At 51.0% G+C, this 10,736-nt stretch overlaps 1 protein-coding gene across 1 annotated transcript in view; it reads left to right on the top strand.

The window, feature by feature from the left end:
* CACNA1S (calcium voltage-gated channel subunit alpha1 S) overlaps nucleotides 1-10,736 on the top strand; it is an 88,854-nt gene that overhangs the window by 49,807 nt on the left and 28,311 nt on the right. Inside the window, exons 17-20 of the mRNA XM_004700078.1 lie at nucleotides 203-262; nucleotides 2,184-2,290; nucleotides 3,014-3,101; nucleotides 3,280-3,387. Coding sequence (XP_004700135.1) covers nucleotides 203-262; nucleotides 2,184-2,290; nucleotides 3,014-3,101; nucleotides 3,280-3,387 — 363 coding nt within the window. The remainder of the gene's footprint in view (nucleotides 1-202; nucleotides 263-2,183; nucleotides 2,291-3,013; nucleotides 3,102-3,279; nucleotides 3,388-10,736) is intronic.

Raw genomic sequence — 10,736 nt, 5'->3', positions numbered from 1 at the left:
TGGTGCTCGAATGCAGCTGTGTGCGGCCTCTGTGCTGAGGAGGGGCCGGGATGCCCAGCTCCCTCCTGGACTCTGCTGCCATAGCCTGGGGCACACACAGGTTCTCCCCGCCTGCTTTTTGATGATGAGGAGGAAGAGACCATTCCCAGTCCTTCCTCTCATTGACTCCCCGTCCCCCCTCGGTCCCCCACTCTGTCCACAGATCCTTGAGTATTTCGACATGGTGTTCACCTCTGTCTTCACCGTGGAGATTGTCCTTAAGGTGAGTGAAGGGTTTGGAACACCCCAACCTTCCCTGGTGGGACTTCAACTTACTCGTGCCAAACTCACTCAGGGGCTGGGGTTGGCCAAGGCGGGGAGGTCAGCATCGGGTGCCAGCTCGTTCTCTGCAATGAGAGGGAGAGTGGGCGGCGGGGTGGAGCCGTGAAGCCCAGCCCGGCTCCCAGCAGAGCACTAACCACGCCTGCAAAGCCTTTGATGGACGGCCTCTTGCACACTGAAGGCAGAATCGCTGCGGCATAGACCCGGGAGCTGTGGTTGCTCATAGACCGCATGACCAATGGCTAGGAGGGTGTGTTAAGCTGGGTGGATTTGAGAAACAAATCCAGTGACACTCATATATGTGTAAGAAAGAGCGTTATGTCAAGAAGTAATTGGAAATTAAGAAAACATCCCAGCCCAGTCCAACTCAAGTCCTTAAGTCTCTGATACTGGTCCTTAAGTCTCGCTTCAGACTCATGCAGCCACATACAATGATGCCGCATGCAGGAAGATCACAGGCTGGTGGGTGAAAGTCCTGTGGCTCCAGTGTCGGTGGCCCTGGCAGCAATCAGGGTCAGCCAACAGGAAGGCAGAGGGGAGGTTCCCAGGACCCTCCTTATGAGAAGGCCACGCCCACAAGGAGGCACCATCAGCCTGTGGCCTAATTGACAGGTTGTGGCCTGATCGACTGGCTAGACTCCACCCCTACACTTTTATCTACCTTCAAATTGACATGAAATTATGTAACCACCACAAAAGGCCTCCCTCCAGAAGTCCCAAAGGAGTCCCCATTGCCCCAGGCTGGGTGTCGGGAGCCTCTGTCCCTCTCATCCCCTGCCCACAGCTTGACCCAAGCTCCCTCAGGCTTTCAGTGGCCACAAGGCTTCAGCTCATGGTGAGGCTCAGGGTGTGGCACAGAGCCCCATGACCAAAGAGGGGGAGAGTAGCCGTGCCCAAGGAACAAGCTGTGCCATGACATCGGGAGGGCAGCTGATTCAGGGCCTCGGCAGTCAGAGAAGGTGAGCATCCCAGGTAGTGACTTCCTCCTCGTCAAGGAGGGCCTCCTGGAGGAGGTGGCATTCTTGCTAGACCTGAAAGTTATTGGTGTGGGAGTAACCAGCCCCCCACAACTCATCACGGGCTCGGTAGGTGCAATTGTATGGTTAAGACATATAAAGATGATAGTAAAGTCACAGAGAGATAGGAGAGAGAGGAGAGAGAGGAAAATGAAGAAGTCAGACACGTTTCATGGTAGCATGCTCACCTCAGCTCCTCTTGGTGGCCCACGTGGAGGTGGGAGGTGGGAGGCAGGAGGCAGGAGAGAGCTCTCGTGAGGTTTTATTTCTAACCAAAGCTTATATATCTTTGGGGGCATGCAAGCCCTCTGATTACAGATAACAATCTATGTCATAGGAAGGGGTTGTAACATAGGCAATACAAGCAGTAGGCGGGGGATGACCTAGTGGTGTACGTGTAATAGTACAGGGAGGGAATAGGGTTGCATATGTGGCAAGATGGGTGGACCCTAGACTCAATATCGGAGCCTAACCTTAGTCATCCTTGAGTGGTCCCAGGCCTTCCTTCGGGCTCTCCTTCAAGGGAACAATATCAGAAGGGAGTGGGCCCTACGTAGGGTGAGTCAGACTATACACTCTGGTTGCTCTAGACACCCTTAAGGAGAATAACCTCTGACCTCCTAGTGCACAGTCATTTACCATGCGGACCAAGCAGCCTCTTGGGTTTGGCACATGTTTGGGGGAGACAACTTTGGAGAAATCTTTCTGTTTCCCACATGTTGGGGATCGCATTAAGGAGAGACAGCAGGGGCAGGGCAGTGGGACGGCACAATAGCAAATGCACTGAACGATGGGGGACACCAGCAAGGGTGCAGGCCCCCCAGCACATGACTGCTCTCCCCCCAGATGATAACCTTCGGTGCCATCCTGCACAAGGGCTCCTTCTGCCGGAACTACTTCAACATCCTGGACCTGCTTGTGGTCGCAGTGTCGCTCATCTCCATGGGCCTCCGGTGAGCGGTGGCAGGGACCAGCCTGGGCAGGGACCAGCCTGGGCAGGGAGCCCCTCCACCCCATGCCAGGGCCTCAGAGCAGAAGCCCACCCACCATTTCTTGGTGGGCACCATGCTGCTAGTGGAGGGTCCTTCGGGGCCACTGTCTGGGGGGCTTTCACCAGCTGGACTTCAGGGACAGCTTGCTAGTACTCTCCAGAATTGCCGTGCAGACTGTGGAGAACCCCGGGCATAGAAGGCAGCCCCCAGCTGTGTGGGGGGAGCTCCTGCCTGTGAGCAGCTTCTAGTCTGATGGGACAGACAGAGCATCTGTCTGCTCAGAGGGGAGGCGTCTGCTGTGAAGCACCCTGGGTGGGGAGGGGTTGCGATCGGGGTATTTTGGCTTGGGCTAAGAGTAAAGGTCAGCTGACCTGCTTCCAAAAACTGGTCGAGGGAAATCCTCTGAATCACAGCTCTGTTGCTCGGTGACCGATCATGGGGTCGTCCAGGACCGGGGCGCATTCTATCCCATCATGCACAGGGTTGCCGTCAATTGGGGGCCAGCTCAACAGGCAGCTAAGGCAGCTAGCAACAAGAGGGGCCCCTACATACGGTCTGAGGGGAGGGCAGGGGAAGGCTGGGGTGTTTTCGGGAGAAAGGCAGCCTCTGTGGAGAGAGCTGGAGGCAGGGGCTGGGGTGCTCACTGCGTGCCCTCGGCCCTCAGCCCTCTGCTACCTCCCACAGGTCCAGCGCCATCTCTGTGGTCAAGATCCTGAGGGTGCTTCGGGTGCTTCGACCCCTCCGGGCCATCAACAGAGCCAAAGGGCTGAAGGTGAGGGGGGCAGGGCAGGATCCTGGGGGTGAGGGGCGGTGGGGGACGTCAGCAGTCCACATCCTCCGTCAAGCCAGGATCAGCCTGAGGCACAGCCTGGTTCCCAGCAGGGAGACGGCACTTGGTGGGGGTCCGCCAGGACCTGGCCCACCCCACCAGCCCCACCCTCTCTCCCCAGCACGTGGTGCAATGCGTGTTCGTGGCCATCCGCACCATCGGGAACATCGTCCTGGTCACCACCCTCCTGCAGTTCATATTTGCCTGTGTCGGCGTCCAGCTCTTCAAGGTAACCACCCCCTCCCCCAACGCACACACCATCCTGGTCAGCGTCCCTTTCCTGCCCCACGCTGGTGCCCGCAGGTTGGACGAGGCGGAGCTTGTCTGTTCTCCCCTCTCAGCACCCTCCACCGGCTGCCGCCCAGTCAGCCCGCCTCCTGGAGCAGGTCCAACTCCACAGCACCTTCAGTGATCAGGGTTGCTGTTTCGTTTGGGGGGGAGGAGGCGAGGAGAAATCTCCAGGTCTTTCTTCTGGGGTGCTTCTGGGTGAGCCTGAACCTCCGACCTTTCAGTTCCTAGCTGAGCATGTTAACCATTTGCTCCCTACGAGACTGTCTCCTTGGAGCAAAACCAAGCCCACTACCATCGAGGCGGTTCGTACTGGCAGCGACCCTGTAGGACAGAGTGGAGCTGTCCCCGCAGGTGTCCAGCTGTGACTCTCTACAGGGCCAGCGAGCCTTGTCTTTCTCCCCGTGCCTTTTTGCAAAACTCAAAAGCCAACTGTGAGAGCGGCTGTCCTCAGAAGCACAGGGTTGGGGGCTATGCCATTGTTGTCTGGATCTGGTGGTGCCCCTCTACGCTCCGATGCCCCCTTAGCCACTGACAGTGTTCCCCCAATAGCTCTCTGCTGGCCCCCCGGGCCTCGGCACCCGAGGATCTGCCTGCCTGTGGCCCCCTAGTGGTCCAGGGCCTCCTCTTCATTCCCCCTGCAGGCCTGCGGTCACCTTTGCCGCCACACCTCCCTCCCTCCCCCTGGCTCTCTATGGCTGCTCTTTGGGATGCAGACTCCGTCTCATGAGGCTCAAGAGTCCTCCGCCATCAGCGTGCTGCCTGCCTGAGGGCCACTCCCCTTCCTGTTATCACCCTCTTCCACTTCTTCCATCCTGCAAGACCAACTGCCCTGGCCTAGCTCTTCCACCTCCCTCAGTGCAGCTGGGCCCTGGAGCTATGCTTCCTATCTACTGGGGCTTCTGGCCATTTCACTTCTGGCAGTCGACCTCATTCTGTTCCTAGCGATTTACTTCCTTTCTGGGAATTGACCCTTCAAGTGTTCCTTGAGCGCTAGCTCCGCTCGGCTGCAGGTGTTGGGAGGCCTGGGTGAGCGGCTTTCAACTCAGACCCACCCCAATCGACAGAGTTGGGCTTCCTCATGGGACTTCCTAGGCTGTCCTCGCCCACCGGAAGTGGATTGCCTGGGAGCTGCTAGTGGGCTTCCAAGGCCAGCCTTCCAGTGAGCAGCCGGTGCTTCGCCGTGATATCACCAGGGCTTCCTGAGGTCATCTCCAGGCACAGAAATGGATGCCGGGCCGTCCCTCCTTCATGCCCCATCCTGCTCCTGCCCCCGAGCATGCTTATATAACCCCAGCCGGTCTCAGACATGCGATGACATCGCCTCGTCACCATTCATGTAGGCCTCAACCATGGATGGAGCGTTCTCTCAGAGCCAGGCCTTGTATTAGGACTGAGAGGCAAGAAGCAAGCCCACAAGCCCCCAGCTGATAGGCAGTGCACCGGCTTTGCGTTGTGTTTGGGGTGGACCGCCCAGAGGACCTTTAGGAAGCTGGGTCCTGTTGGTCAATGTCCCTGATGGAGAGGAGTGTCCGGCAGTGTCACAGCAGCCACATGTGGGCAGCTCCTTTTAGACCCAGTGGAGGGCTGCCCTTCCCCGGGCCTCTTCCTGTCAACCCAGAGGCCCAGGAATCTCCCCAAGGGCAGGATCTGCATCATACTCATCTCATTATCTCTTACCCTGGCATCCAGCCTGGGGCCTGGCACATAGGCAGCCCACAGACATACTGAATGAATGAATGAATGAATGAATGAATGGGAAAATGCCTTTCATTTGACTCCTATGTCCCTTCCAGGCAAGAGCCATGACCTTTCAATGCCTCAGACACACCCTGTGCGTTTTCAGTCTCTTGTCCAAAGACCCCACCCTAGTCCCCAAACATCCAAGATAATAAAAGATCACCTACAATTGACATTCACATCCAACTTTGCTTCTTGGGACCTTGTCACATCCATTCCACTTTTTATTTAACTTTGCCTTCCATATGAATTGTACCGTTGACTGCCAGCACTCAGCATGGTGCCCCGTTGTTGCTATGTCCGCTCCCTGTTTCTCCCCCAATGCCACCTGCATCACCCACACCCTCTGAGCCAGCAACCATAAAGATGGGTGGTGGTGGCAGGAACAGGAAAAACTTGGGGGTCCCAACTGGACCTTCAACTGTGACCTTGGCTAATCCTTTCTCTGCTCTTCTCTTTTCCTTTTGTCTCCGGGTCTTTGAGGGAACTGGACCAGAAGCCATAGGTTCCTATCCACTTTAGCCACATTAAACCCGGCAATCAGCTCCATGCGTTCAAAGAAACCTCTTGTGCATGTGTGATATGTATGACACCAGCATTAAATTGACACCAGGCAGAGAACAAGAGAAGCGGTCCTGGCGGAAATCAGGGCAGGTTTGCACAGAGCTGTCAGGTCTAGAGGGGGAGTAGAGGGGTGGCTGGAATCTTCCAGCTGGTCTCTCTCTCTGGCTTTTGTCCCCTCAGCTGCCCTGTGGGCCACTCCACTGGCAAAAGAAGGAAGTGGGGAGGTGGGGTGGGGGTACCCCTGAGAGAGGACTTTCTGCAGCAGTGGGGAGGTGCCTGGGGCACTCAGCAAACGCTCAGCTAAGAAATGGGATTCTCAGCGTTGGCAATGTGTAGATTCAGTGGGAAGGGACAAAGGTGAAGACGAGGGACGATTCCCTAGGTGGTGTAAGCAGTCAACGTGATCAGCTACTAACAGAAAGGTTGGAGGTTTGAATCCACCCAGATATGCCTCGGGAGAGAGGCCTGGAAACCCACCCCCAAAAGATCAATCAATACAAACCTATGGGGCCCCAGCAGCTGCAAACGTGGGGATACAGAAAAAGGCAGTCTTCACAGGGACACGTACAGGTGTGACTGTCTATATGAAAACCGAAGAAGGATCTCAACTCAACAGTTTAGCTCAACCGCAACTAGAAGGACATGTGAACTTGTGAACACAATTCAATAACACATTATAAGGGTCATGCACCATGACCACGTGAGATTGATTCCAGATATGCCGTGAAAGTTCAGCATTGGAACATCAATCCATGTGGTACACCGTATCTATAGAACAAAGGAAAAGAACCACAGGTCATCTCTACAGAGGCAAAAAAAAAAAAAAAAAAAAGCAAGAGCTTGATAAAATCCCAAACTCTTTCTTGATGGTAGCACAAAGGCAATTCCTCAATATGATTCAGGGCCTATGTAAAAATCAAACAGCTAATCTTATACATAATGGAGAAAAACGGAGAGATTTCCCCTTGAAACTGGGAATAAGACTTAGGCGCCCATGCCCACCCTTTCTATTCTATATTGCTTTTAACGTCCTAGCCAGCGCACTGTAACAAGAAAAAGAAACACAAGGTATCCAGATTGGAAAAGAAGACGTAAAATCACCTCTGTTCACAGTGACGTGACCCTGTCTGGAACAGTCCTGAAGAGCCCTCCAGCTCACCCCTAGTACTGACGCGAAACCTAGCAGAGTCGTCGGCACAGGGGCTCTCTGCACATCAGCTCCGAGGAAGATCTGAAAGGGAAACGGTTAAATTGACACCAGCATCTACGCGAACCAAATGCCTAAGAGTAACCTACGCAGGGACACGAAGGATGTAGACAATGAAAACTACAAAACCCTGCTGAAAGAGATTAAAGAAGACTGAGATAAAAGGAAAGATGTTCCATATTCTCGGTTTGGAAGCTTCCATATTGTTAAAATGCCAGTAAAGTGATCTAGCAAAGCAACAACACAATTTCAATCACAATTCTAAGAGCTCTCTTTACAGAAATGGAAAAACCAATCCTCAATGTGGACTGGCAAAAGGCCCCAAAGAGCTGAAGCAATACTGAAAGAAATAAGGTAGCAAGAATCGCACTTCTGCCTTTAAAATATAATATACAGTTACCGTAATCAAAACAACCTGGTTCTGGGGTAACAATCCATTGATAGAGCAATAGAATAGAATTGATAGTTCAGAAATAAGCTCACATATCGGGTCAACTAATTTTTTACAAGAGCACTATGTCCATTTGATGAAGGAAACAAATGTTTCTTCAGTAAATGGTGGTGGGAAAACTGGATTTTTACATACAGACATTTGAAACAGGATCCATACCTCACACCATTCACGTGGGGGGGGGGGAATCAAGTGAATTAAGGACTTAAATGTGTAAACTAAAGCATAACATTCGTAGAAGAAAATGCAGAGGCGATACTACGAAGCCTAGCTTCTAACAATGGATTGCGTAATAGAATGACAAAAGCAGAAGCAACATACGACAGAGGAAAATGGGGCTCCTAATAATTAAAAACTTGTTTTATCAAAAGACTTTACGAAATGAGTGAAAAGTTGGATCTTTTTTTTTTTTTAACTCAGGGAGAATATCTTCAGGAAGCATGTGTCAATAAGAACCTAATGACCAGAATATATGTAAAACTTCAACAAATTAACCCTAAAAAGACAATCATAAATTGAACAAGAACTTGAATAGACAGCTCACCAAGAAGCACTTTCAAATGACCACCCAACACAGGAAAAGTTTCTCAGCACCAGTAGCCGGTAGAGAGATGCAAATCAAAAGCACAAGGAGATGTTCTTTCATTCTCATTGAAATAGCTAAGTGAACCCTGTTGGGGCAGTGGTTAAAGTGCTCGACTGCTAACCAAAAGGACAGTGGTTCGAATCTACACGCCGCTGGGTTGGAGAAAGCTGTGGCACTTGGTCTGCTTCTGTCACGATTAACAGCCTTGGAAACCCTAAGAGGCAGTTCAGCTCTGTCCTGTTGGGGCTCCAGGAACCAGAGTCTACTTGACATCACTGGGCTTTGGTGTTGGGGTGACTCGGATAAAATAAACAAAAACAGAATATAACAAATGTTGAGGAGGCTGTGTGGAAATTGGAATCTTTATCTATTGCTGGTGGGAATGTAAAACAGTATAAGCACTGTAGAAAATAATGTGGTGTTCCACCCTTAAAAAAAAAAAAAGAACTACCATATAATGTAGTAACTGCACCCCTGGGTGTATACCCCAAAGCCTAGAACACAGAGACTTGTACACCAATGTCCAGTGTCCACTGCCCACTGCAGCACTATTCACAACCAGCTGAAGGTTGAAACAACAGATGGATGGATCAACAAGATGCGGTCCATACATACACAGAATACTGTTTGGCAATAGAAGAGCTGAAATCTTGGCATACATTGCAATATGGATAAAGCTGAGGGAAATAAGTCAAACACAAAAGAATGATTGTATGACCACACTTACATAAGAAGCAAGAAAAAGTAAAAATATGGAGACCCAAGTTTAGTCATGTTTACCAGGAAGGGAAGGAGGTGTGAGAGGGTAGTTAATAGTGATGGCAAATTCACATTGATTAAGGATAAGGCCACACAGTCGGCTGTTGTCATCGATCACTATTGTTATTGTAAGTTGTACACTTGTAAAACACTGGTTTGTGACATAGTCTGAATATATATATATATATACACTCCAGACCAAACCTGCTGCGGTCAGTAGTGCTGACTCATAGTGACCACCGAGGTCTCTGAGACTGCAGCTGTTGATGGGAGTAGAAAGCCCTATCTACCTCCCTCAGCGGTTTTGAACTGCCAACCATGAGAATCACAGCCCAGTGTGTAACCACTATGCCACCAAGGCTCCTTCATATTTGCAATAGTGACCAAAAAAGGAAACTAAATGTGTAGCTGCTGAGACGGCTTATATATGAATATAACAAAAAAGAAAAAAGAAACTTCATGCGATTTGGTTCCTTGATCTGGAATTTAGGGTCTTGGTTTCATGGGAAGTCTGTTAATTGACCTAATTAAACGTTTAGTGACTCTGTACTACCTCCTAGGTTGTTGGTTAGTGCTTGTAATCCTACCATCTTGCAAGCAGCCATCAGAGGCGCCAATGGTCTCCATCCACCTGACGCGCCGAGGAAGAAGGAGGTCAGGAATCGGAGGAGGGTATGGACTGTGTGGGTCATAACAGGCGATGGAGAGCACCGAGACTAAGGGGAATTCCAGAACACGCCATTGCTCCTGGGGAAGCTGTACGTGGAGCAAGGGGCAGTCCTTCAAACAGAACAAGGGAATACTGCAGGGCTTAAAATCAGGAAGGTGTGTGCCAGGGTCGTGTCCTATCACCACACTTATTCAATCTCATTGGAGAAGCTGGACGATATGAAGAAAGCAGCAGTGTCATTTACAACCTGCAGGATGCAGCTGACACCACCTTGCTTGCTGAAAGTCGGGAGACTTGAAGCACATACTGATGCAGACAAAGATTGCAGCCCTCAGTATGAATTCTAACGCAATGTTAAGAAAACCAAAATCCTCACTACCAGGCCAATAGGTCACATCACAATCAACAGAGAAAAGATGAAAGTTGTCAAGGATTTCGTCTTATGTGGGTCCACAACAATTGCTCATGGAAGCAGCAGTGATGAGATCAAACAATGCATTGCGTGGGTAGGTCTGCTGCACAAGATTTCAATGCTTTTTAAAGTATTGAAGTACTGAAAGTATTGAGGAGCAAGGATGTCGCTGTAAGGACTAAGGTGAGCCTGAGCCACACCACAGAAAGACTGAGGCAGAATCAATGCCTTTGAATTGTGGTGCCGGCAAAGAATGTTGAAAGTACCGTGAACTGACAACCAAGTCTTTCTTGGAAGAAGTACAACCAGAATGCTCCTTAGAGGTCAGGGTGGAGAGGCTCTCTCTCATGCACGTTGGACATGTTATCAGGATAAGTCAGTCCCTGGAAAAGGACATCAGAGGAAGAGGAAGCGTCTCGCCCAGATGGATGGATGCAGGGGCCGCAGCAATGGGCTTGAGCATCACAACACTCGTTAGGATGGTGCAGGACCAGGGTGGGTCTCGGTTCTATTGCACAGAGGGTCGCTGTGAGTGGGAACCTACTTGTTGGCGTCTAACAGCGTCATGGAATGTGTGGTTCCCTGCTTCCATGAGCATTGCTCTGTTACCACGGGATCAGAAGAACTAGATGACGCTTGGCTTGCCATGTTGCTGAACTATCTAGCTGTAGAAGAATCCTGATCAAAAGAGGGGCATGCAAAACAGAATTCCAAATTCTCATGGACTACAGCCATTCTGGAGTCACGCAAGCTGGATGAAACCCTGAAACTATTGCACTTAGATCATCTTTACATCTAAAGCCAAAAATATCCCCTGAGGTCCTCTTAAAATCTAACAATAGTTGAGTTAGTTAATTGTGCCAGCCTGGCCAATAATCACATGTGGTGCTGGTTGAAAGGC

This window comes from Echinops telfairi, unplaced genomic scaffold (assembly GCF_000313985.2).
Source record: "Echinops telfairi isolate 266 unplaced genomic scaffold, ASM31398v2 ScPeMD7_7424;HRSCAF=8462, whole genome shotgun sequence".
Classification (NCBI taxonomy): Eukaryota; Metazoa; Chordata; class Mammalia; order Afrosoricida; family Tenrecidae; genus Echinops; species Echinops telfairi.
The sequence above is the reverse complement of the archived record's forward strand: the minus strand, read 5'-3'. Positions and strand labels throughout refer to the sequence as shown.